This window comes from Cryptococcus neoformans (assembly GCF_000091045.1).
Source record: "Cryptococcus neoformans var. neoformans JEC21 chromosome 8 sequence".
Classification (NCBI taxonomy): Eukaryota; Fungi; Basidiomycota; class Tremellomycetes; order Tremellales; family Cryptococcaceae; genus Cryptococcus; species Cryptococcus deneoformans.
The window spans coordinates 1,091,059-1,116,144 of NC_006693.1; the positions used below are offsets into that span (position 1 = coordinate 1,091,059).

Consider the following 25,086-nt stretch of genomic DNA (forward strand, 5'->3'; position numbering starts at 1 on the left):
TATGAACTCGGATATCGATGTGTTTGGTTTTCGAGTGGAAACTTGGGTTGTTGGCAAGAGAGATTGCACCCATAGTGTCGCAGTTGAGCGGTACCTTGTCAGACTTGTAGCCTAGCTCCTCGAGCAGACGTTGAAGATACACGCCGTGTTTCGCTGCCTCTGACATGGCCACGTATTCTGATTCGAGAGTAGACGGTGAAGCGGTAGTAGCCTGCCGCTTGGACTGCCAATCAACAATAGAGTCACTCACTTTGAAGATATACCCCCTTGTTGAGCATCTGGAGTCGAGACAACCTGCTAGGTCTGCATCTACCCAGCCTTCCAAACCCGCCTTTCGACGAATAGATTAAAATGCATCAGCTCCAAACAGCTTTTTAGTCCAGTCGTCACAATAGCTGTTCCAATTACGTAAAATAGTGGCCATTTAATACTCAACGAACTAGTCATGCAATGCATATGCGCTCGCATATCATGGACAGGAATCATCATGGGAGTTTTCAGATGAGAATCCAGCTGCATCTGGAAGTGATTTGTGAGACAAGGAAATGTGGCCAAAATCGACGAATCATCATATATGTAAGGAAACCGCCATTTGAGTGAAAAAAACAAATGCGCGCGAAAAAAGGACGCGTTTGGTGTCAACATTTCAGCTTTTATCTTTTTTCGCTTCGTTTGCATCTTGATTGCTGCACTTCCTCGAAGGAGTAGAAGTTAAGCGTCTTTAGAAACCTTTCAAATCTCTTTTGCCTAGCTTGTCGTGGAAGTGCCCTTTTAAAATGACTCGTAAGTTGGCCTTCTGGACAATCATGCTCATCTCAAGCTGATCTAGTCTTCATTCATAGGTGGTGACCAGCGTGAACGTGACCGAGCTAAGGCCTTGAAGGCCCAGTATGTCAATAATCCTTCTACTGTAGTAATAAGGTGTTTTACGACCGGCATCTCCGCTGGCTATGCGGAGCCGGGGATTGTTGCGTTTTATTATGGATGACACATAGGTCAAAGTAATTAAAAGTACTGATCATTGACTGGACAGAGCCGCCAAGGGTACCAAGCTTGCTGGTAGTCCTCAACAACGAAGGGAAGCGTGAGTGTGCCGTTCCAATGTTCAAAGGTTTCAAGGCTGATCTTTGAAATGGTTGCAGCGACGCTAAGGCTGTTGCCGAGAAGTGAGTGGAAGTTGATTTGGCGATACTCCGGAGCCTGTAGCTGACTTGATATTTTAGGCAAGCGGTATGTTCACTATGCTGAATATTCCATAGGGTTTAAAAATTCCCCACTGACGAACTCGACCTTTTATTCACCCTCTCCCACCTACCTCATACCCCCTTCGATCATTGCTCTGCAACAATTATCAACTATTTACCGAACGATGGATATCACTATTTGTGTTGGTCATTGGAATGATAGCTCAAAGCCAAGGCTCGAGCTGAGGCTGAAGCTCGAGGAGAATTATCGGCCTACGACGCCAAGGTGGAAAAGAGGAAGCAGAATGCCCAACAAAAGAAGTAGAACCATCGTGTGTTATACTTGCTTCTGATTGGGAGCTCTATTCCTCGAGATTCAATTGGCCGCGAAAGGGACGGAGATATTATTGGCGTGATAGAGAAACAACGATGAGCGAGAGGAAGGAGTACTTATTTCTATATTATATTATAGAGAGGTCTGTTGTAAGGCTAAGAGTTCTTTGCATGGATCTCAATCATTTCAATTATCACGTGGCGGCTAATGAAATACTACTGCTGTAGAGGCCGTAATCAAGCAGCACGACAACAACCTGACAAAGGGGATTTGTTTGATACAGTCCAAAACGTCGCCGATGTAACTCCTCCATTGCCCGTTTTTCCTGTGAACATCACTTGAATCCAGGAAGAGGCTCAGCTCTTCCAAGCTCTTCGGACTGAAGTTTTCCCAAATAGGACAAACTTCACTTAGTATTGGAAGGCCAACAATATTAGCATTGTGCCGAAAGTTCAAGCCTTCCAATATATACGAAATAGCTTTTGCAGCATTCCATGACAGGGATAGTCTTGTTGCTTGCCGTTCCTACTACCGTATGCCTTAGTCATCTGCAGCATATTATATTCGGATGAGCGAATAGCTACTTTGACTACAATGCGATGTCGTAGCGCCTTACTTCGCCAAGCCCATATGCAACAAATCTTCTCTTCAGATCAAGCTGGTAGTATAGTAATGTATGATGAGTAAACTCAGTTCTGGCACATATACAACAGCTTACAAAATTATCTATATAAAGTAGTATCGGCCGTGACAACGAGTCGTTCGTACTACTTTATGGCTCGAATACGCCGATTATTGGAATTGGCCAGAGAATGAGAAAAGCACAAAAGGAGACTTCACTCAGAAGAGGAACATTAAAATGCGTCTTCGCTTCGACTCGGGCTAAAAACGAAAAATAAAACCCAATGCAATGCATCATGCTCGGACATCCCAAATGATGTATATTGTGAATAGTACACCCTCTCTCTGGAGTGCACTAGGTCAACAAATCACTCGACTCCTTTTTCCTCCTCCATCCCTTCAGCCAAAAGTACGGACACGTGAGATTTAGACATTACCGCCCAAAGCCTTGATTTCCGACTTAACTTGCGCTTCAGATTCAATTTTCTTGAGCTGAGTCTTCTCGAGAATTTCGCCCGCGGCAAGTTTGGTCTTGAGTTCGTCGATAGCTTTGAGCTGTGAAAATGTCAGACGTCTGCTTCTTTACCTTGCGGCGATAAAACCCAACTCACCTTCTTCATCAAGTTCCTAATCTTCTTGGCAACCGCATCCTCACCTGCCTCCTCTTTTACTTCCGGCTTAACTGCCTCCTGAGTAGGCGCCTCGTCCTTTTTCTCCTCTTCCTTATCCTTTCCGCCCCTCTTTCGCTGCCTCTTCTTCTTATCATCCCCTCCTGCACCCGTACTGGCGCCAGGCGCGGATCCAGGGGGCTGTCTACCGCCCGCGCCGGGAACGGTTCGTACTCCAGGCTTACCCCTGCTAGAACCGAATGACGCAGATGCGTTCTCGCCTTCGGGCCTATTTCTCGCACCCGGAGGTCGATAAGCGCCCGCAGGCTTGGCTGCGACACCATCTGTCTCCCCCTTGGGTCTATAGGCGGCCACACTAGGATTGGCCTCAGGAGCCTTGGGTACGATGGCAGGGAAGGAACCGATCTCGGTGACTCGCTGGGGGGCGAATGAAGCTTGGTAGAGCTCCTCGACAGGCTGAATATGTAAGAGTTGACCGTTACACCACCAGATTTTGACGCCGTTGTCGACCCTCAGACGAGGAGACAGGGTGGCAGTTAGAACGTATCGACCACAAGGAGACCATTCGCAATGGGAAGCGTTGGAAGCCTTGAACTCGGCGACCTTGTTACGGGTGCTCACGTCCCAGATGTCTATACCACCAGCCAAGTTACCGAAGCCGGCACTGAGAAGGAGTTTGCCTTGGGGCTGGTACACAAGGGTGTTTCGAGGGTTCTCGCCGAAAGAATAAACAGGTTTGGCCTTGAGGTCAAACATTTGCGTTCGGGCGGGCATGTATCCATAGCAAACGGTGAACTCGCGGGAAATAGGACTCCAAGCAAAGTCATAAATAGGTCCCTCTTTATCAAGCTCAACCAAACCGTCAAAGGTGCCATCCAGGCCGACGAGGTAGAGATTGGTTTCGCCATAATATGACTTGCCAGAGTTATCCACATCTGATTGAGCCAGAAACAGAGCCTAAAGTTTATCAGTATCGGCTCGTGTTCCACAAATACATAATACTCACCATTGTACCAGCATTATTCCACTTGACAGTCAACTTGTCCGCCTTGTAAAACGCTTTCCTCGCTGTTGTAGGGGGCATATCTCTTGTCTCCGTCTGAATATCTCCATTGCCATTCGCCTGCAACGCATTCTTCCCCATAAGAGAAGAAAGGGACCATAATCCTAGACTTGCTGGAGCACCCTTCTTCTCACCTATCCAAATGGCCACAGCGGGTTCATGGTACGCAGGAATAGGTCTCGAGTTGGTAGAGGTGGCAGGGAGAGCTGAAGGGTCAGAGATGAAGATGCCTCGGATACCTTCAATCTTCAGGCGAGTTGAAGGACGAGGGGCAAATGGAGGAGAGAAGATGGCAAGATCAGAAGGGCCAGCACGGAGGAGGTGGGTCTCATTGGGGGTGATGATAGGTTCCCTGTTCGCACGTCAGCTCCAACACATTCCATCGTTTATCGTATAGTATAACACACCAGTCCTCCATGGTCTTCTGATACCACCCTCCAACAATCTCACCATTCTTGACATCCCATGCTTTGGCATTCTTGTACATCTCACCACTCTCAGTTTTAACGGGTCGCTCAAAGGTGAAAAGGTAAGAGCTCATAGGAGAGAATTTTAGAGCGACGATGTTGGCTTGCTGAAGGGTTACAGGAGTCGGTGATGAAGAATGGGAAGGAATGATCTCAACACTGCTCGCAAAGTCAGCTGCTGGTCCTGCACACAGGTACAGTAGGAAACGGACCAATTGTTCATGGCATAGGCGAGCCATTCGCCATTAGGTGAGTACGCATAGCACTTGGAGCCAACAGTTTCACTAGAGGTAAAGCAGTTGGTAAGCATAGACTTGGAGACAGTTCTTATATGGCGAACGTACGCGGGTATTCTGTTGGACACCTCCCAAGCAGGGGCGTCTGCAACGCCAGCTGTCTTCTGTGCTCGGACTGGGTATTATCAGCTGACCGTCTCACACTTGTCAAAAAGCCACGGCCCTGAAGAGGCAGAGCATCACTCACATGCGTACTGGGTGTCTACCATTGCGGGTTGTGGAGGATGGAAGGAAAGGAAGAGAAGGAAAAGAAGAAGAAGAAATCAACCCGTGAAAACGAAGAACGAACCTGGCTGGACCCGCTCGCTGGAGCCAATTTAAGGTCCTTAATTACGTCAAAGTTATATTACACACCACTCAAAAAGAAACTCTTTACGTAAATGAGATAAAAAGTGTGGATGCTGCCGTCCTGCAATCAGAGGCTGTCAAAAAGAGACGAATTTCAAGAATGCTTCACAAAGTTATCTGAAAACCATCGTCAAATTATTTACCTGGACGGAGAGGCCTACAAAATGCACCAAATAGGAAACTCTATCAAGCTCCTTACTGGTGCGTATCCTTTTCAGCTGGTTGAAGCGGCACTGTAGTTTAGGAGATGCCATCGTTGTTGAGTGTGGTACTGATAAATATGCGTGGAAATAGGCAATGCCCACCCCAAGTTGGCAGAGGCTGTCGCTGCTCGACTCGGCATCACCCTCACCCCTTGCCATGTTTCAAAGTTTCGCTCCCTTGAAACTTCAGTTCAGATTCACTCTTCCGTCCGAGATGAGGACGTCTTCATCATCCAATCTCCTTCGCCTCCCGACGTCAACGACCATCTTATGGAGCTGCTCATTATGATCTCCGCATGCAAGACCGCTTCAGCCAAGAGAATCACTGCTGTCATTCCTTGTTACCCTTATGCGAGGCAAGATAAGAAGGACAAATCCCGTGCTCCTATCACTTCCAAGTGAGTGAAGCACCTTTTTCATTTCTTTCTGGCGGGGCATCGTTTGCAAAGACTTGCACGTTGCTGATGCCCTTTGGCTCTATGTTCAATCAAATTACGACTATGCCCACGTCTGTATCATCTTCATTTGTACAATCCCCAATGAAACATACAGGCTTGTCGCCAACCTCCTCGCCGTTGCCGGTGCCGACCACGTAATCACCATGGATCTCCACGCCTCTCAAATCCAAGGTTTCTTCGACATCCCCGTTGACAACCTCTTTTCCGAGCCTACAATGATGCAGTACATCAAGTCTGAAATTCCCGGATGGAGAGATGCTATCATCGTTAGTCCTGATGCTGGTGGTGCCAAGCGGTAAGTCTTTTGATCGAGGATTCTGCGCAACTCCAAGGAGATCACTGACTAGAGGGATCATAGAGCTACCGCCCTCGCCGACCAACTGAACCTCGACTTTGCCCTCATCAATCGTAAACGTCGGCGGGATCTTGCCGCCTCCATGTGCCTCCCCACCGTTCCCCCTACCCCTACCGGCTCCGACTCTGGCTCTGTCCACTCTCATGACATCGACGACGAATCAAACATTGTTGAGAAAATGGAGTTGCTTGTCGGTGATGTCAAGGGAAAGGTGGCAATCCTCATCGATGATATGATTGACACTGGTCACACAGTCAGGTTGGCCGCTGGTGTTCTGAGGGAGAATGGTGCCAAGGAGGTCTACGCTTTGGTCAGCCACGGTAAGTATTTGCTTCATATTCACTATCCTCATTGACAGATTCCTCGTTGACAATGCGTAAACAGGCCTTCTTTCTGATACCACCATGGAGAACCTCTCAGACCTACCTGTCAAGAAGCTCATAGTCACCAACTCTATTGATCAGACCAAGCGAGTCATTGCTTGCAACGGTTTACTCGAAACTCTGGATATTGCCCCTGTTATTGCTGAGAGTATCAGACGGACGCACAACGGAGAGTCTATCTCCGCACTTTTCAGGCCGCATGATTCGTTCTAAAAACGGTTTATGTGATGAGATAGAAGAAGGGGAAGGACAATGAGACGGAAAACTCGGGAGGAGATTGTCTGGTGTATGTATAGATGTAGGATATAGCTTGGCCTTGGCTTGGAAAGGTTTGCAATGTCTGGAATGAATGTCTTTTCTTGCATGATGACATGGCCAATGATACAGAACATAGACGGAAGGTTTATTACTGATACAAAGGTTGCTAACTATCACAACTTGAGATCCTCCCATTCCTCCGCTAATTCATATCAACAAAAAAATTCCTTGCCTTACACCGCGCACTCACTTATACCGAGCATGCCTCTGATGGCCGCGGCTTCAACCCCTAGCGACACAGCGTACTGAAGCAACATTAATGTATTATCTTGTTTCCATCTTGTCATCAATATCCATAGCACTGCCACTTTTTTTTTTGGCAAGCCCCGGACGTACCAGTCCATGTTACAGCTGCATCCTTGCAGACTTTCACCGCCTCTCTCTTCTTTTGATACCTAACTGGATCAGCAGCTCCGAAAGCAGCCAACTCGGCTTTCAGTTTAATAGAAGTTTGTTCTTCTTGCTGGAGTGCAGCCAAAAGGGTACGGCGTTCTTCCTACACATATTAACGTGCAAATACGACGGCGAAATTTAGGCTCAGTTTGATACAGCTCTCATCCCAGCAGGACATGATGATAAAAGATGGAAATGGAAGCGTACAGTATCTTCCCGGCCCTTTTCTGCCTCTACCAACCCTGCTTGTGTCTCGGAAATGCCAGCGTCAATCTTTTCGAGCTCCTTGGTGGCTTTGACAAGTGCAGTATTTTTCTTTCAACGAGTGTCAGACACGACATCCGGCGGATACGTTGATAAGGAAAGCCTGAGATGATTTTGAGCTTACTGTAGCACCTGCAGCACTCGGAAGGGCCCAAAAGTCTGATATCCTTGGTCAGGACGCAGGTGATTGAAGAAGGATGAAATTCATCTCACAATTGCCAGTACCACTTCATGACGATCTTCTCATCAGCCAACTTGTAATATATGAGTATGTGGGGCCTCACATCTTATCCATGACCACGAAACCGTCGCTCACAAGATCGTCGAGTACTTCTTTCACACTTTGTACGACTATTTCAAAGTGAGAAGCAATATAACAACATTGCGATAGTTCTGCTTACCAATACCCTTGCTCTCTGGATTACATCAAGTGTCATTCAAGTAGAAATTAGGAAGGAAAAAGCAATGAAGCTCTCACTTGGAGCGATTTTCTCAAGTTCTTTCAAAGAGTAAAATTCGGCCTTGTTTTGTCTAAGTTCAGATTTCGATGGTTTTGATGGACTTACTCACCGATTCATGAAAGATTTCCAACACTGGGAAACGTCAGCTATGAGCCCATGATCCCAAGAAGTGCGTCCGAATCTGGAGAACTGGAGACATTGACGCGACACAACGACCAGAGAATTGATTACCTACTCTTCGTCTTCTTCTCCTCCATAGAAAGGCCACGTTTTGACATATTTTTCTTCGGTTGCTGTCCGGCAGTGAATAGATTAAAGCGGTAAAAGTCGCAGGATGAAAGAGTGGAAGATGCAAGGGAAGAAGACTTGAGTGCTTCATCCTTCGATGGCATCCTTCTGGCAATCAATCGCGGCGGCCCGTGCATCACATGAGCCTGGAAGCTCAAAGGGGGCAAGGCCAAAACAGCTCCTGCCTGTTTTCTTACCGCAATGCATTGACCGGACCATTGAATAAAATTCATTCGACCTGTCAGAGAATGCCAACAGCCTTCATGTTACGATGGCATGTACACTATGCCGAGGAGCGAGATCATCCAGCCTGCCGTGCTCAAACTTTTTTGCGGCCCTTTTATTATCTTGATACTATAATATTCGTCCCATGTTTAATGTTTGTACCTATAGAGTTAATTCCATGCTCCGTAAGAGCGTTAGTACACCGTATGCACCGTACAATTGCAGTCGGTCAGAAGTGGAGCTCGACACTAGAACATATATGAGATTTGATTTTTGGGACTCGCCGTGGCTTTTCAGATGCAAGTGAGGACATGATTGTGTACGCAGTCGACGAATGATATGAGCTCCTTACGGGTTGATGACCCTTTAGACTGTCATGATTCTCATAAGCAGGATTAAGAGCAGTGGCTTACAACATATTTGAGGTTACTATAAAAGTTGCGAAGGGTTAGGTTAGAAGCAAAAAAGAAAGGAGCAGGCAGGACTCGAACCTGCGCGCCTGACGGCATTCGATGAGGAATTTCTAAATTCTAATCGAACCGAGTAACCACTGTCGCACTACTCCAACGGTTGAAATTCAAAAAAGTCTCATTTATAGATCCTGTTACATGTGTTACGTAAATTTCGCCACTTACCTGCAACCCCTGACGACGACAGAAGTAGCGTTTCCGTCACTCCAAACAACGGCAGTAACGAATTATCATCACCTTTTTCATTTCTGCCTTATACCCATAATAACAATGCCTCCCCGGAAGTCCAAGTCTCGTGACGTCAAGTCAACCGCCCCTTCACCTTCTCCCTCGATTGGGCAACGACGTTCTTCCCGCGCACCCAGAAAAGAGCCCGCCCCTGCCGTCGAGGTTGTTGAGGAAAAGGACGAAGTTAGTAGTGAGAGCGAAGAAGTTGATGCTGCTGAGGGTTTGGAAACTAGAGAGACCGACGCAGGGGAAGCGGAGCAAGACGAGCAGGTACAAGAGGTTGCGGAAAAAGAGCACGTGAAGAGCAACAAGGGCAAGGAGAAAATGTCCATGGCGGAGCGAATGGCTAAAATCAAGGAGTTGCGTATGAAGATGGTAAGTAACTGACATTTTTCCCACATGGCCCAGTAAACTTGCTGACATGCTTTTGCTTCAGAACCAATCTGCAGCTCAAAATCGTCGCGACCTGGTGGAAGACCATCAGAAAGCTCAGGTGACAGCCAAAGAGCTTGCCCGTCTCGAAAAGCAACGCAAGCTTGCTCAAACTCTCCGACTTAAAGCCGAGGCTGAAGAAAATGGTGAAGACATTGAAAGGAAGAAGAATTGGGAGTGGACGATTGAGGATAACGAGAGATGGCAGGCTAAATTGGAGGAGCAAAAGGTCAAACAGGACACTCATTTCCACAGTACGTCTTTCTACCTCGTATTGACCCTTTTATACGATACTCAACATCCGTTTTGCAGACGCCGAAGATGATGCGTATAAGAAATATAACCGTAACCTTCGAGCAACGAAGGCCGACCTTGTTGCCTACGAACGACAGAAGGAGGCTGCCCTCGGCCTTGCTCCTGGTACACTCGTCCCAGCTCGCGCCACCTCTTCCTCCCTTGCTGCTTCCTCGTCAAAACCAGGGCTCACTGGTGCAGAGGACCTTTATCGAGGAGCAGACACATTGGTATATGGTGATAACAAGCCTAGTGAGGATGCGGTCGACAGGGTCATCTCCAAGATCAACAAAGAGTATGTCATCCTATCTCAAGCTTTGTGAAAAAAAAGCAGAACTGACTTGGACTGCAGCATTGGGAAAAAGAAGCGAACCAAGAAGGATGACGAAGATGGAGAAATCAACTACATCAATGAAAGGAACAAGGTGTTCAACAAGAAAATCTCTCGATACTTTGACAAGTACACGAAAGAGTATGTCGATTACCACTCGCCGTTTGTATATGTATACTAACCGTGATACCTTAGGATCCGAGCCAACTTCGAGAGAGGAACTGCTCTTTGAGACCGTAATCAAACCTGCAAACAACTTGTTCAGCTCTTTTCTTAGACATGTGACCCTTATCTAGGTCCTGAAATGTATTATTGTAACATTCGTCGAAGTATATTTGTTCATGCATAACAAAAGGTATTTGCAACATAGTCTCTTATTGTACGGTATTCTCAAGTTCAGTATCCGTTGCTGCTCATTACCCATTTCCAAATGTTATCTATCTTTCGCTTTCATGTACAATCCTTCATGCACCTTATTATTCTAGTTGTCCTTCCACTGTTCTGATCAGAATGATTCAACAGACAGTGATTAATGGTGATGCCCATGCTGTCCATTGGGATTCATGTAATACCCTTGTTGAGCCATTTGCTGCATCTGGGCTGCATGCGCTTGCGCTTGCGCCTGCTGATGGGCTTGCATCTGTGCGGCCGCTTGAGGGTCTGTCATCATGATGTCAGTACTCTACATTATATCAAGGTCAAGCAGAATAGAGAAAACGTACCGTAATACCCCTGCATATTCTGCTGTCCCATCATCATCTCATACTGCTGCTGCTGCTGCTGCTGCTGCTGTTGCTGTTGCTGTTGCTGAGCCATCATCTGGGCATTCTGCGCCGCCTGGGCTTGAGCTTGAGCTTGGGCTTGCGCCTGCGCTTGAGCTTGAGCAGCTTGCTGAGCTTGCACAGCAGCGGAAGCCTGGCTGGCTCGCGCAGCCACCCTTGGAGGAAGGGCAAGAGATGAAGCGGATGAAACAGCTGGGTTGTTCTCATGCAATGTGGGAGGGGCGATAGGGCCAGAGGTGAAATATTGGTGAGCCATAGCTTGGTGGGCGTCATACCGTCGAGTGGGCTCGAATTGAAGAAGATGTTCAAGGAGGCTGATGGCTACAGGGTCATAACATTAGTGAAGGTTCAGAGTGCAGATAAATAACACGTACCATCTCTAGGCGCTCGGGGAATAATTGCCTGGAACGGCTGTTTGGCATGTTTAGCCAAAGGAGACTTGATTTGAATCTCAGGCTGCGTTGAAAATCAGGACACGTTATCCACCTCTCACCAGTAATCCTGACCCACAGAGTTCAACTTGATCTGAGCAATGGTGGCATCGCTTGGTGTGCCGACGATCTTCATGATCTGCACCAGTTGATCGGCATTATCTCTTCCTCTAAAGAGAGGGTATCCTGTGATCATCTCTGCGAATCTAAACGAGCAAATTAGCAAACTGGAGCGACAATCTTGATGCTGGACGTACATGCATCCGACACTCCATATGTCAATACTTGTGCTATACGTCCTTGACCCGAGCAAAACATCCGGTGCACGGTACCAAAGAGTCACAACCTAACTTCGTCAATTTTCACCCTGCAGAACGTTAAGATGGCTGGACATACTTCATTACTGAACGTGTTCACTGGCACACCAAACGCCCTTGCCAAACCAAAATCACCAATCTTCAATTCTCCTCGTTTGTTGATCAACAGGTTTTGTGGTTTGAGGTCTCGATGTAAGACACGATGATCATGGCAAAATGCGATACCCTGCCCCGCGTCAGACTAATGGGTCAAAAGAGAAGTTGGTAGACGAACCTGAAGAAGCTGGTGCGTAAAGCTCTTGACGGTGTTAAGGTCCAGAGCACCGCGATCACCGTGGATATCCATATATCTCTTCAAATCCTGTTCACAGTACTGCATTCCCACTTGTCAGCATTTCCATCCTTCAGAGAAAAATTAATATCGCCTCACCTCGAAGATGAGGACAAGCTTAGATTCGGTGTGAACAACATCGTGCAGGCGGACAATGTTTACGTGCTTAAGCTCTATCCATCTCGTTAACCAACACGTCTCTCCCTCTCACGTCACAATGAAGAGAATAGAAATCGTACCCTTCATAAGACTGATCTCTCGAATAGCAGTACTCGGTGTCCCCTCTTCCGCATCCAGATGGATCTCCTTGAGCGCCACGATTTCTGAAGTCGTTCTCGATCGACCCTATGTTTAGAACATAAGGTTAGAATGAAGTAAACTAGATTGAGGACAGGTGGGGCTCTGAGCGGAAGGCCATAACTCACCTTGTACACAGTGGCATAAGTACCTTCACCAAGTTTCTCAAGCTGGACGTAATTCCTGCCGAACGAATTAGATCCTGCTTCAACAGCTGCTTCTTGCACGGGCCGCGTGACCAAACTTACATCGTGAAATATAATAAAGCGATGCCTGAGTGGGTAGAGGCCTGTGGAGTTCAACCTTGGTGAGACAAGAAAGATTTGTACAATCGTTCAAGTCGACTTTGGACCTGCTGTTGTGGGAGCTTGAAGGTGGTGCGTCTACGGGCTTGCGTCGTATGTATTAATCCGCACACTTCTGTACTCCTCGGAAAGACGTCGTCTACTAGGTGATGCAGGCGACAGGAACTGGGTAGAGGTGGATGAAAGTAAGAGCAGAAAGGGTTGGAGAAGTATGTACACACGTTCCGAACCGACGCAATTGAATGTAAAGTCTGCAGGCACCATTACTAACGGAGCGATATTTCTCTCCCACGGACTGGCGTCTGGATCAGTTTGCCTCTTTCAAAGTCGTTTCGACGACTTTTTTCCATCATGTATGCTTGTCAACCTGTCATTGAAAATTTCAACTGCTTTGTGAAAGGAGAGGATATCTATAGGCTTTTTAGAATCAAGGGTGTGTAATGGATCCTCGTGGTACTACTCTCGCTGCCTTCTTCTTTCCTGCTCGCATACTACTTCCTACAGTCATCTCCTTCTGTGGCAATGCTATTCTTTTGCCTGCTGGCTTGATTAACCATAACTATCGATGTAATTCACATAATGACAGTTTATCTATACAAAGTTCTTAAAAAATACTCTAAGCCCAAGTAGCATTTTGCAGTATGATAAAAAATACTCCGCCCGTATGACCCAACAGCTCGCTCAAAAAGCAAGAAGTCTGTATTCTAAGCACCCTGCTCAGGTCCATACCTCTCATTATCCCCCAGCTCATCCATTACAGGATATTGAGAAGCAGATAATAGTGCTGATATGGACTCATAAGCCGCATGAGCATTGGCTTCCAGTTCTGCCTGACTCGCCCGATAACCACCCGTATAATGATGAGGCCGCGCGGGATAATGATGATGGGTGGCAGAAGCATATTGTCGACTTGGGCCTGATGAACTTGGATCTACAGGAGTGTGTATGGGAGTCGACTTGCTAGTGGTACCGTTCGAAGAGAGAGTTGATGCGGCGCCCTCTTCATGAAAAGCTCTGGGATCAAACGGCCTGAAATTTGGATCGTTGGGATTACCAGGCGGAGGTGGTGGTAAGTCCAGATTATGGCAGGGATAACGGAAGGGAGTCAAGCCGAACGGATAAGGTGGTCGGTTGTAAGAAGACTACGGTCGCATACCATTCAAGTAGGCACCACATAACCTCAATTTTGCGACGGATGTTACTCACATTTCTTCTTGGGTCATGAGCTACAGCCACCGAAGCCAAAGACTCCATCCCTGTAGCACCACTGCGCGAACTCTTTCTCGAGGGGCCAGCTACAGAAGAGCCAGACCCATAAAGTGTATCTTTACGACCTTGTATGGCTGCATGTAGCTTAAAAGGCGAAGCTATCCTCAGTCGTTTCTGTAATGACTCAGCGCTGGTTCTCAAGACAAAGAGGTCACAATTTCCTCACACTGCTCTCAGCATTATACGCGTCTTGCACGTTGGGCGTTTGTCCATCTGTACTACTAACGCCCCTTACCCCATCATCGCTGCCCCTTGCTCGTCTCGGCCTGCCCCTGCCCCTCCGGCTCGTGCTGGCAGCATTACCAGAACTGCTTCCCCCCTTTGCTTTCCGCTTTCCCCTTGAGGAGCCTGCTATTGGTGGTTCTCGTAATGAAGGATCTACGACGGGCTCGATCATAATGCTCTCTTTCCCTGGTTTCGCTGCAAACAAGTATCATGGATGGCAAGATGGAGGTGGGGCCCAGCATATATTTCGTTGGCACCCGTTATTGGGCGCGGAACCAAATCTCATGGGCGGGGTTGATAGCCGAGATCTGTGAGACATTCGTTTCTCTTTGCTATTCGTTTCTTCGTTTGTCACGGTTCTATTCTCCTTTTTGTCTCTATGTTTCTTTGCATTGGGAAAAGAATATGGAATGAGTTGGTAGTAAATAATGGGATATACAGCTATGCATGCACAAGCGCCTGAGGGAATGATATAATCATCGGCCCTCCACCTTTTTCTTCTTGACAGCTCCAGGTCTCCCAGATCCTAATTTTCTCTTCCCAGTCTTCTCCACTTGGTCGTAAGCTTTGCTAGTGCTTGCACCCAACAACATCCCGTGACCTATATGGTTATCAGCCTTCTGTGAGACAGGATTTATAAAGAGGGGGGACAAACTCACCGGTTGATTTGATTAGGTCATCCACGATGACTTTACTTCCACTTGTCGGATACCTGATCGACACACCCCTTGCGACAAGCTTCTCCTGCAACAAAGCCTTCAACTCCATCTTCAAATTCTCCACAGATGCTTTGCCTTTGCCCCTATCCTGCTTCTTAGGTTTATAATAAGGAGCATCGGGATCATCGTCTTCTCCATCGAGCATGGAAGGGTCGATATCAATATCCATGGCCTCGGCAGCTTCGAGTAACCAGTTTTTATCGTGAGTTGCTTTGGTCGCTCGATGTTGTGCCTTCTCAATTTCAGTCGCCACTCTCAGTCGCTCACGAAGAGAAGGAAGGAAACCGGCTTCGATAGGCAGATCGGGTAGCTCATGCGTTCGCTCAAGGCTCTTCATCAATGCCCTCTGGACAGACTTTTCATCCGGAGACACAAGTTGTAATGCGAAACCCTCATTTTGGGCTCGAGCAGTACGACCTGATCGGTGAATGTACGCGTCCGCCGTTCGGGGCAGGTTGAAGTGAACAACGTGATCAACTTGGGGGATATCCAAACCTCGCGCAGCGACGTCGGTTGCAATCAGGATACCTTTGGGGTTGGATTTGAATCGGTCGAGGTTCTTAAGACGCTGCTTTTGTTGGAGATGGGAGTGAAGAGGGAAAACGGGAAGTTGGAGGAGAGTGAAAAGGGGGAGAAGACGACGGATAGAGTCGATAGAGTTAACAAAGACGATAGATCTGCCAGGGTATCGGAGAAGGAAATAATAGAGATAGAGATCCTGCATGAGGTATTAAATTAGCTCATTGCAAGTGGATGAGATTGCATACCTTGTCGTCCTTTGTAGACTCGATCATACTCTCCCTCAATGAGGAAACGACACCTCCTTCGGGGGACAAATCAATAACTTCGGGGTTCTCATCTCTAAAATCAAGCTTCTCCACCAAATCCTCTACAGTAACATTAGCTATGGTCTAATAGCTATGGTCTAAAAAGGACCCATGTGAACTTACCAAGAGTAGATGACCTTTTTCCTTTCCCTTTCCAAGATCTGCTTCTCCTCTTGAGGTTCTTCTGCAAATCCTTGGAAAGAGTAGCGGAGAAAACAAACGTCTGCATGTCCTCCCTAGCCGTTGACTCTTCAAAGAGAGTAGCCATAGCTTGGAATACGGGGTCATCATCATCAGGGCCTTGTTGGCTAGTTTCAACACATTAGCCACGGTCGATCCGAAATACAAGGAGGGCTTACGCGGTAGAACGTTGAGTAAGTTTGACGATACTCTCCAACTCTGCAAAGTGTCCGTTCTCAATCATTCGGTCCGCCTCATCAATAACCAAAAATCTTAATGTCCTGACACTCGTCGCGAGCTCATCATCCTACAAATATGTAAGCCAAAAGCGCCAAACCAACAGTAGATGGACTCACAGCCTTGATGAGGTCCCATAACCGGCCAGGAGTCGCAACAATGACATCACATCCCCTCTCTAAAATTCTCTTCTGCTTTTGCGCACTTAGACCACCAACGACAGAGCCAACGCTGACTCTAGGTGGGCCTTGCGGTTTCTCCCCATCTGGAGTGGCGAGTGCATGTTTCAACAAGGCATTGAGATGGTCCATCACTTGCAGAGCAAGTTCTCTTGTAGGACAAAGGACTAAAGCGGACAAGGGGCGCTTGATGCCAGCTTTCGATTTGCGTTGGCCAAGGAGATAATGGAGGATGGGTAAAGAATAAGCGAGTGTTTTACCGGAACCGGTTTCCGCGACACCAACGACGTCTCGACCAGTAATTCCAGCGGGGATGGCTCGAGATTGGATGGCAGTAGGAGCGGTGAAGCTGGATGCAAGGAAAGAACGCTTGAGGGAGGGATGAAGGGAAATAGAAGACCATTCCGGGAGAAGGTCATCTGGGGATCTATCAGTACTAGCTATATCATCAAACATGTACATACCGTTGAAAGCAGGCTCGTCGTCTAAATTGGGATGTTCCTCCTCGTCTGCAGCGTTGAGGTCCTCTTCAGCGAACCCAGCGAAATCGGGGAACTCTTCTTCATCATCCTCCTCAACGGCTTCTTTGTCATCGGCCTTTTTACCTTCCTCAGTTTCACTTGCTGAAGAGGCTTTCTCATCGTCTCCTCGCCCTTCTTGATTGGGTTCCTCTTGCGCGGCGTTCTTCTTGCCCTTACTCGTCTTGCTTTCCACTTCGACAAATTTTGCAATCTTTCTCCCACCATCGGTCTCTTCCCACTCAATCCCAACATCTTCGAGCTCCTCAAGCATCATCATACCGCCCCCACCGTCGATGCCAGAAAAGCTTGAAGTTTTGACGGGCTTCCATGTGAGCGTGTCGGCCGTAACATACTTTTTGGGCTTCTTCTCCGTAGTAGGCTTAGATGGGGCTCTCACAGACTTCTTGTTGAGCTTGAGCTTGGTCTTCTTGTCAATCTTCGCCATGATCGATGAAATAACTCCGGGATACTATGAGTACAGTGGGGATACTATGAGTACAGTGCTTCTGCCATTCTTCATTGTTCCGACTTTTGAAGCTCAACTTTTACATGATAAACAAATCACGTGACCTTTAAACGCGTCTCCTTTGGTTCTTTCACGGTAATAATAATCTTCCCTGGCAACGACGGAGGACGCGTTCGTTCTTGCCTTTCCATCTCCCTTCCGAATATATCGAGCGTAAACAATGTCCAGAGACGCTATAACGAATGCGGCAGGTACTGTCGAATCGACTCTCCTCCATCAGGTGTTCATCCAGTCATTACTCTCCCGACGTGTTGTCTCCGAAGCCATTGCGCTCGAACTTTATAAACGCGCTGTCACGGCAGTCCGCGGTATGTCTTTTGTATGTCAATATAGACAATGCTCAATTAAAATTATGCAGCCTACGACAGACAGTTTAATCCTCCGTACGCTATAAGCGGTCATGGAGTGGCAAGTTTCGTGACCGACGTGTCGACTTTGCTGCACAGTGTGAGCTTGGAAGTAATTCGAACTATCGATCAGCGATCCGATCGAGCCTTTTTTGTGCTTGTGAGTCCTGTCGGATGACACTGTTTAGATTATAAAGCTGACCATGGATGGCTAGAGAAACCTGGATGCTTCGGAGGTTGCGTCATTTGCAACTGACCTCAACTCGATGGAAGTTGAATACTTACGCAACCTTGTAAATCCATTTTTTTCCTACAGTTTCCTAAATTTGACACTTTAATTCGCACAGATTGAAAGTATTGTCGTTTCATACCCTGCCAACTCATTGGCTATTGGCCAAGCGCGTGATGTCATCAATGACTCTCCTCTTACTCAGCATAAGATGACCAAGTCCCATGCTGAGAGTCTGCTTGACGCATTAGTCTCTAGAGGGTGGCTTTACAAGTCTAAGTAAGTTTAACATATCCTCCATTTATTAGATAACTAGGACTCATACGTATGATAGGCGAACGAGGTTTTCATTGGGTGTTCGAGCACTCGCTGAACTTGAAACATACCTCAAGAACGAGTTTGATCAGTATGTGAAGTCATGTGCACAATGTAGGCGTGTGGTGACCGAAGTGAGCCACCTTTTCCTCGCGGTTCATATTTTTGTATCTAATGCCATGCTATTCACAGGGTCTTGCCTGCTCTAATGTGGGTTGCGACTGTCACATTCATAACACTTGCTATGCCCGCAACATCCAACAATTAGCCAACCCTGTCTGCCCAAGCTGTTCATCGAGTTTCCGTGATCTTGCGCCTAAACCTGTCGGTGAAAAAGCAGTATCGATTATGGAGGACAATTTCAAAGGTGGTAGGAAGAGAAAAGGGAAAGGAAAGAATGTTGGGGATATGGATGATGAAGGTGAGGAAGAAGAGGGTGGTTCTTCTGAAGCAGAGGATGAGTTGGATGAGCGAAGGGAAAGCCAGAGTCAAACTCAGAATCAGGGAGTAAGTTATTCCATTTACGTATGAAGTCTGATCCTAATCACATCAACTAGTCAATAAGACGGTCTTATGTTCCTGAAACGCAGTACGACGAAGAACCGTCAACCGGGAGCGCAGGACCTTCAAAACGTATTCGAAGAGGATGAGCCAAAGACTCAAAAATCTGTTTTACCTACGATTTCCTATATTTGTTCACGACATCACCTTATTGGGTTACACATGCAAATGCTTTTCATATTCGGATGCTGACGTGTATATACAAATGAGTAATGTTTTCGGACTAAACATCTAGCAAATGTCTAATGCTTGACAGGGTACTATGAATCAACAGAAACGTCGAAATTCGTTAAAAATTATGGTCTGAAAACCGTAAGTCATTACCTAACAGAAAATCCCAAAAATACAGCATGACGTATAGTTCATGGGCTCTCATGAAGAGCTTAGCCTCATCCTCCGAGTTTTCTTTCCTTTACCTTTGCCCTTAATTCTCTTTGGGTGACTGGCGGCACTCCCAGAATAGAGAGCATTGAGCCCCAGATCCCTATGAATGACTTCCTGGGCACGCACGTCGGAGTGCGCGCGGGAGCTCGAATGAAGGTGAGACTCTGGATCTATCCAACAACTTCCCATCGAGAGAGGCTCTTGCTGATCAGGATGACCTGCTAGTGGAGAGGATTGACGACGCCGTGTACACGAATGTGATTGGGAATTGGAGCATGAACGTAAAACTGGTCGCCCGAAGGAAAGGTTCAAAGAAGGCGATGCAGATCGTTCCATTTTTGCTTCTTGCTCAACTTCGTCAGAGTCAATACTCTCCTTATTTAGCCCACTCGGACTCCTCCTTTCCAAACCCTTCCTGCCACGGGTTCCTTCCCCAGGTACAGTCCATCTTTCCCCAATAGTGGCACTCCTCATCCTTCCTCTGCCCCTTGAGACACCAGGACTAATACCCCGCCCGTGAACGACGACGGAAGATCCAAATGGGACATGATGTGCTGCGAATCCGCCGAGATCATGGAGGGATCGAGGCTCAGAAATGGATCGGCCCAAGTGTGGGGCAGAAGGACGATTAGGTGATCCTAGGGGGCGTATAGTGTGGATAGTGGGTAAGGTGGGATGGGAGACGGCTGTGGTCAATGGCTGAAGGGATGGTGTAAAAGGCATGTTGAGGGTATGAATGTGTGGGGGTAGATCGAGTGCGGTCATCCGTCTATCATGGTGTCAGCTGATGCCCAGTTCGAAAGACAGAGAACACTTACTCAGCAAAGGCTTTCGAGATACTATCCATTTTTCTCTTTCCTTCTTCTCGTCTGGTCTCGGCATCGACATTACTCTCAATACCAGTGAAGCCTGCCAAACCCCCACTTTTGATTGGCGAGGTACTCGCAGAGGGCCATCTTCTGGAGGTGGTGCTCCCGTAGGGGGAAAGATTTGAAAGTCGAGGGCGAAGACGGGGTCGAGGCGCTGAAAGAACGGTATCGGGTGGATAAAGAGCTTGTCTCTCAGACTGTGGCCGGTTCAGAGTTAGCGATGGGAAATTATGAAATGGCAGAAGAGACCTACATCGTCTTCGCGTACAGAGCAAAGGCAAAGAGATAAGTTGGCAAGGAAGAGCCAAACGCGAGAAGGTCGATCGGTATCGCTCATCGTCGACGATGCTTTGCCACTGTTTTCCGAGATTGATATGGTATTAAGAAGTTGCCGACGCTTCACTGAACTTATGTATTGGCGTGATTTTGAGGTGACGGTTGATTGGACTGGAGTCACACCCTCTAGTTCTGATGTGTGTGTTCCAAGATCCAGGTCCGATCCTGTCGAGATTGTTGGAAATCTTTGGCTGTTGGCTTTTGGTTATACAGGTGTATGAGTGTATATGCACACAGAGCTGACGACGGTCCGCTGAACCGCTTTTTTTTGGTGACTCAAAGATGGGTGAAGAGGTAAGATGCTAGTTGACGTCGGGGTATAAAAGCCGTTTCCAAACTTGCCTTTTTGCGTGTATCGGCAGTCGCTGACTGAGCATTACATTACGTAGAGATGAACGTCCGGCAGAAGGAGGACAAAGGATCATGCCATCGGGTCCATCGTTGATCGATTGGGTGTTTGATATGCCAGAAGAGACAAATGGTAAACGGCGAAGAACGGAAGAAAGGAAGAATAGTAGGAAAGGAAGCAGCAGGATACGAAGGGAGAGTACACGACGGGTATGAGGTGCAAAAGGTATCGAGTTAAGAAGGAAGTCCACAGGGCATAGAAGAAGAATATAGGAGATTCCATAATAGGAAATTTTGTGATGAGGATCAGCATAAGTTTGCCAACAAGGCCGGATTTAGAGAGGAGTTGTACACGCACCGCTTTAGGGATGGCGGAGTTGGTATAGCAGAGATCCAGACCTTTGCTCCAACTCGTGAGCTTCAGGCTTGGTTGGGAGTGAGCGAGTAGGTATGGGGAAGATACCCAGATACTCACTCGTTTGAATGCCCTTTACACGTCTCCAACCAGCTACCCAACCAGTCAAAGAGGTAAGTCGGGGATCTCATCCATCTTCCATCATAACCTTTTCCTTTCCCCGAAATTTTTGGGAACTATTTCGGACACCCCCCCTATTTCTTTTGGGACACCCCCCCTCCTTCTACTTTGGGTAATTTTGACAGAGCAGCCGATAGATAACACCATGGACCCTGCAGCGCATCCCTGAGGCCCTTATGCCTGTTATTTACGTAATTAGTTCAGATGATATTGTCGCGTGCGCCAGACTGCAACATTTTACAAAAGTAACGAACAACAAACGCGTTTTTTTCTCTAATAACGCGCCTCCTTTTTGCTGTCATTTAAATACTTTTCATCCTCCTAAGAAACTTATAACGTATTCGAAAACATCATGGCTTCGACTGATTTGCACTCTTCGGATCCTCTTTCTCCCCAACCCGGTATCTGCCCACCTTCTCCTATTATCCGCGTCCCAGAGGCCGAAATATACTCGGGACATCAATCAATGGCGTTTGATTTTGATGAAGGTAATCTCCATGCCATGGAAGGTTCGGATTCATCGGAAGTCTCCAATATTGCCGACGAAGAGGATAGTGAGGATGACATTATCCAGGCTCCCATTGACTCCTTCAACGACGACGAGATGATCTCTACCCCTGGGTTCGACGAGCAAGCGTACTACCAATCTAAAGATGAGTGTAAAGGCGCTGTCCAGGCTTACGCAGCCTCACAAGGCTTCGCTGCTGTTATTAGGCGGAGCAAAAGGAAGAAGCCAACGAAAACTCACAAAGAGGGCAGAGAATTGATACAATACTCGTGCATCTTTGGAGACGAGTATCGCTGCACACGAGGGGACAGTTTCAAAGATGTGCGCATTAGGACTATACAGACCGTAAAAAATGGATGCCCTTTTGCTGCTGTGGCTTGGGAGATGGCAGAGGCAGAGGTAAAAGAGCATGGTGGAGACAAATGTTGGACTTGGAAGGTCGTGAATGCCTCGCACAATCATCCGCCTGTCGCCAATATTGGAATTGCACTTCTTCGGCGTGCTTCGCGGACGCCTGAAGCCAAAGAGCTGATCAACACGTTGATCGACAGCCGGACTCCATTCCCCTCCATCATCAGTACCATGTCTCAGCGTTTCCCAACGGTAATGTTGACATCGGAAGACTTGCATCGTCTCGCCTTTCGTCGTCGTGCAGATCTCCGTGCTGGCTCCAGTGCAAGTGCTGCTTGTATTCGGCAATTAGTGAGCAATGATGAGCTCCATCGTCCGTTTGTCAACACACGCGATGAACTCATTGGTTTGGTTTACACCAAGCGAACTGCTCGCGCACTGATTCACCGATTTCCCGAAGTCCTTTTCTTCGACTGCACATACAAGACGAACCTGTACCGGATGCCCATGCTCCATATCGTCGGATCCACATCGACAGGTATGACATACACTGCAGGAGTCATCTTGATGTTGCGTGAAACCACAAACTGGTATACCCAAGCTCTCAATTCGTTCTTCGAACTTGTCGGCAAACCGGATGTCAAGGTTGTCATTACCGATCGTGACCCAGCACTCATCAACGCTCTCATGTCTGTCCTCCCCAAGGCTTACCGCTTCTCCTGCTTCTGGCATCTTCAAGAAAATGTCAAAAGCAATATAAGGCCCTGTTTCGTTGACGAAGAGAACATCGTCATGGCTGTCTCGAATTTCTGCAAAGCTTGGGTACGGTATTGTGTACATGCAAAATCGGATGAGCAGCTTGAGGAAGGTTATCGGAAGATGGAAGAACTTTATCCTGGTCAGAAATATGCTCGAGCGATCTCGTATATCCGGGGTTTGGATGAAATCAAGGAGCGCTTTGTACATGCCTATATCAACAAGCAACTTCACTTCGGACAAACCGGTAATTCACGCTTAGAAGGTCAGCACGCAACTCTTAAGAAATCAATTGACACCAAGTACGGTGATCTTCTGCTTGTCATTGGGTCTCTAAGTACGTATTTTGATCAGCAGTGGTTGAAAATTTTGAAAAGAATTGAGCTCGAGAGAACGAGGTGTGCTACACATATTCCCAGTACTTTTGTTCGGGTATGTTCCTTCCTTCTTTCTGTCCTTTTTGTAATCGTGCTGATATAATTGTTTAGTTAAAAGGCTCCATATCCCGCGCTGCAATGAAGCTTCTTGCTGAGCAGTTGACTTTGGCCAAAAGATATTTGGGTGATTACGATGAAGGTGTCGATGACTTTGAAGAATCACACCCGTGCAGTGGCTCGTTTACAAAATCCCATGGATTGCCCTGCGCCCATCGTCTCATTAGCTTCGTCCGGGAAAGAAGACACCTTGAAAAGGATCACATTCATCCTCACTGGCGTCTCGGGTCTGCCGCAAGTCTCAAAAGATACCTTGACCATATTAACAGACTTGTTGGCACCCCAGATACATCAGTCATACGGCTGGATGATGTATTTGACTTCGGTGAGGACCAAGAACTTATCCTCGATCCACCCATTTTAAGCACCAAGCGGGGAAGGAAGGCCCCTAATCCACCAGTGTTGCAGGAAGACCGGATGTCGGCACCTTCAGGAAGGTACTTGACTCAGTCAGAAAGAATTATGGGGGCTGGATTGACCCAGCGAAAAAAAGGGCGCTGTAAACACTGCCAAAGTTCCACTCACTATACCAAAGACTGTGCGCGTGTTCAAGCGTCTCGAAGGGTCGACAAAAACCAAGAAGCTGAGAATGCAGGTGAAGACAGAAGAGTTCTTGTCCCAGATAGCGATGATGAGGAAGGAAATGAGGAAGATCTTGTCGAGGTACCGAATGAAGTTGGTCCTTTCATTCAAAGATTAGCCCAACTCGATGACCTTGCGCTTACATATTTTATAGCCCAATCTTCGTCCAAAAAAGCATTCTCGGTCACAATATCCTGCCCCCTCTCAAATATATCCGTCACATGCTGTTCAAATGCAGCATCTTCCTCCTGAACCCTCGGTCCCCCAATTACCCCCTTCTTCCCAATTCTATCCACCATTATCACAATACTATCCCCCTGCTCCACAGCATTACCCAACTTCAAAATACCATGTGCCTCCTACCCAGTATATCCCTTACAACCAAGTATTATTCCACAATCATTCCGAAGCCCCAACTCCCTATCATTACCCTTCTGTTAGTGGATACAATAATCTCCAATCTCCTCAAATTTACCAATACAACTTAGAGAATAATGTGGGCAAGGATGCGAGCATTCGATCGCAGGAGGATAGTATTATAATGCAGCGAGGGAGAGATCGACATAGCTGGGAATGAAGGCGAAGGAAGAATGAATAGATGTCGAAAGAGGAATAGATGTCACAAGAAGAATAGATGTTTATAATATTAGAGGACTGAATTTACTATGCACGAAAAAGAACATTTAGTTACGTAAATAACAGGCATAAGGGCCTCAGGGATGCACTGCAGGGTCCATGGTGTTATCTATCGGCTGCTCTGTCAAAATTACCCAAAGTAGAAGGAGGGGGGGTGTCCCAAAAGAAATAGGGGGGGTGTCCGAAATAGTTCCCGAAATTTTTATCCCCATCTTATACTCGCCCCCATCTCCCATCAAATTAGTCAGGGACAAATAGAAGCACAGTTCAACGCCCCGATACCAGTTTTCGGGCCATTCTTTGTGTTGAAACGTACCTCCTGATCGTTCCTGCGCTCCTTCCGCCACGCCTTGGCTCTCCAGATGTCGAAAAGGTCATCAAATTATCAAAGGCTGCCTTGCGTGCGGCTCGCGACTCTCTTAAAAAGGATAAACGAGTGCTGCGTTTCTTCACCGTCTCTCAGTGACCGCTTCAGTCCCCAGCAGTAGGCGAGCGCCGTAATGCGACCTGAGAGGTAACGAATGAAAGAAGTGTAGATTCCATTTCTCAAATCTCAATTTTTTTATGCCGTCAAGTATGGACACCATAATGCGGGACAAAAGAAAGGCATTGGTGATTTTAGGCAAACCTTGAATCTTGGATGA

General features: G+C 47.2%; 10 protein-coding genes, 1 non-coding gene and 2 pseudogenes across 12 annotated transcripts; 5 read left to right on the forward strand and 8 right to left on the reverse strand.

The window, feature by feature from the left end:
- Positions 1–650: 650 nt before the first annotated feature.
- Positions 651–2,168, forward strand: CNH00350 (conserved hypothetical protein). The gene is made up of 7 exons (XM_024657623.1): positions 651–783; positions 843–888; positions 1,034–1,084; positions 1,143–1,166; positions 1,224–1,230; positions 1,408–1,667; positions 1,746–2,168. Exons 1-6 carry the CDS (start codon positions 777–779, stop codon positions 1,507–1,509), a joined length of 237 nt encoding a protein of 78 aa, XP_024513304.1. The 5' UTR covers positions 651–776; the 3' UTR covers positions 1,510–1,667; positions 1,746–2,168.
- A 246-nt stretch (positions 2,169–2,414) lies between these two features.
- On the reverse strand, positions 2,415–4,862 carry CNH00340 (hypothetical protein). The gene is made up of 7 exons (XM_572226.2): positions 4,782–4,862; positions 4,643–4,709; positions 4,511–4,582; positions 4,239–4,457; positions 3,775–4,183; positions 2,751–3,725; positions 2,415–2,694 (listed from the first exon to the last, which is right to left on the reverse strand). Exons 1-7 carry the CDS (start codon positions 4,801–4,803, stop codon positions 2,566–2,568), a joined length of 1,893 nt encoding a protein of 630 aa, XP_572226.1. The 5' UTR covers positions 4,804–4,862; the 3' UTR covers positions 2,415–2,565.
- Positions 4,863–5,045: 183 nt separating this feature from the next.
- On the forward strand, positions 5,046–6,708 carry CNH00330 (conserved hypothetical protein). The gene is made up of 5 exons (XM_572225.2): positions 5,046–5,143; positions 5,237–5,543; positions 5,698–5,898; positions 5,962–6,278; positions 6,343–6,708. Exons 1-5 carry the CDS (start codon positions 5,107–5,109, stop codon positions 6,552–6,554), a joined length of 1,074 nt encoding a protein of 357 aa, XP_572225.1. The 5' UTR covers positions 5,046–5,106; the 3' UTR covers positions 6,555–6,708.
- On the reverse strand, positions 6,682–8,466 carry CNH00320 (hypothetical protein). The gene is made up of 11 exons (XM_024657622.1): positions 8,013–8,466; positions 7,887–7,909; positions 7,795–7,837; positions 7,718–7,732; positions 7,601–7,667; positions 7,530–7,543; positions 7,441–7,475; positions 7,260–7,367; positions 6,996–7,155; positions 6,850–6,927; positions 6,682–6,801 (listed from the first exon to the last, which is right to left on the reverse strand). The coding sequence occupies exons 1-11, from the start codon at positions 8,296–8,298 to the stop codon at positions 6,773–6,775; spliced, it is 858 nt and encodes a 285-aa protein (XP_024513303.1). The 5' UTR covers positions 8,299–8,466; the 3' UTR covers positions 6,682–6,772.
- Positions 8,467–8,760: 294 nt separating this feature from the next.
- On the reverse strand, positions 8,761–8,855 carry CNH00310. The gene has a single exon. It is a non-coding gene; the product is annotated as a tRNA-Ser (tRNA).
- Positions 8,856–8,981: 126 nt separating this feature from the next.
- CNH00300 (conserved hypothetical protein) lies at positions 8,982–10,527 on the forward strand. The gene is made up of 5 exons (XM_572223.2): positions 8,982–9,363; positions 9,425–9,674; positions 9,733–10,009; positions 10,067–10,186; positions 10,241–10,527. The coding sequence occupies exons 1-5, from the start codon at positions 9,031–9,033 to the stop codon at positions 10,275–10,277; spliced, it is 1,017 nt and encodes a 338-aa protein (XP_572223.1). The 5' UTR covers positions 8,982–9,030; the 3' UTR covers positions 10,278–10,527.
- On the reverse strand, positions 10,369–12,746 carry CNH00290 (cyclin-dependent protein kinase, putative). The gene is made up of 11 exons (XM_572222.2): positions 12,452–12,746; positions 12,332–12,386; positions 12,146–12,251; positions 12,006–12,079; positions 11,850–11,948; positions 11,655–11,801; positions 11,516–11,604; positions 11,338–11,464; positions 11,202–11,283; positions 10,768–11,148; positions 10,369–10,705 (listed from the first exon to the last, which is right to left on the reverse strand). Coding segments are annotated over exons 1-11 (1,293 nt in total). The 5' UTR covers positions 12,454–12,746; the 3' UTR covers positions 10,369–10,574.
- A 355-nt stretch (positions 12,747–13,101) lies between these two features.
- CNH00285 (hypothetical protein) lies at positions 13,102–14,212 on the reverse strand. The gene is made up of 3 exons (XM_024658716.1): positions 13,944–14,212; positions 13,715–13,891; positions 13,102–13,650 (listed from the first exon to the last, which is right to left on the reverse strand). The coding sequence occupies exons 1-3, from the start codon at positions 14,172–14,174 to the stop codon at positions 13,213–13,215; spliced, it is 846 nt and encodes a 281-aa protein (XP_024514629.1). The 5' UTR covers positions 14,175–14,212; the 3' UTR covers positions 13,102–13,212.
- Positions 14,213–14,378: 166 nt separating this feature from the next.
- CNH00280 (ATP dependent RNA helicase, putative) lies at positions 14,379–17,165 on the reverse strand. Its single transcript, XM_572221.2, has 7 exons — positions 16,609–17,165; positions 16,085–16,563; positions 15,908–16,035; positions 15,672–15,856; positions 15,489–15,610; positions 14,662–15,439; positions 14,379–14,603 (listed from the first exon to the last, which is right to left on the reverse strand). The coding sequence occupies exons 1-7, from the start codon at positions 17,108–17,110 to the stop codon at positions 14,479–14,481; spliced, it is 2,319 nt and encodes a 772-aa protein (XP_572221.1). The 5' UTR covers positions 17,111–17,165; the 3' UTR covers positions 14,379–14,478.
- A 137-nt stretch (positions 17,166–17,302) lies between these two features.
- CNH00270 (DNA repair-related protein, putative) lies at positions 17,303–18,830 on the forward strand. The gene is made up of 7 exons (XM_572220.2): positions 17,303–17,499; positions 17,550–17,698; positions 17,754–17,831; positions 17,886–18,046; positions 18,102–18,216; positions 18,275–18,589; positions 18,640–18,830. The coding sequence occupies exons 1-7, from the start codon at positions 17,352–17,354 to the stop codon at positions 18,730–18,732; spliced, it is 1,059 nt and encodes a 352-aa protein (XP_572220.1). The 5' UTR covers positions 17,303–17,351; the 3' UTR covers positions 18,733–18,830.
- CNH00260 (expressed protein) lies at positions 18,799–21,123 on the reverse strand. The gene is made up of 4 exons (XM_024657621.1): positions 21,056–21,123; positions 20,150–21,005; positions 19,846–20,093; positions 18,799–19,796 (listed from the first exon to the last, which is right to left on the reverse strand). The coding sequence occupies exons 2-4, from the start codon at positions 20,231–20,233 to the stop codon at positions 19,016–19,018; spliced, it is 1,113 nt and encodes a 370-aa protein (XP_024513302.1). The 5' UTR covers positions 20,234–21,005; positions 21,056–21,123; the 3' UTR covers positions 18,799–19,015.
- Positions 21,124–21,407: 284 nt separating this feature from the next.
- Positions 21,408–24,459, forward strand: CNH00250 (annotated as a pseudogene). Its single transcript has 3 exons — positions 21,408–23,162; positions 23,219–23,899; positions 23,961–24,459.
- Positions 21,434–24,423, reverse strand: CNH00240 (annotated as a pseudogene).
- Positions 24,460–25,086: the final 627 nt, after the last annotated feature.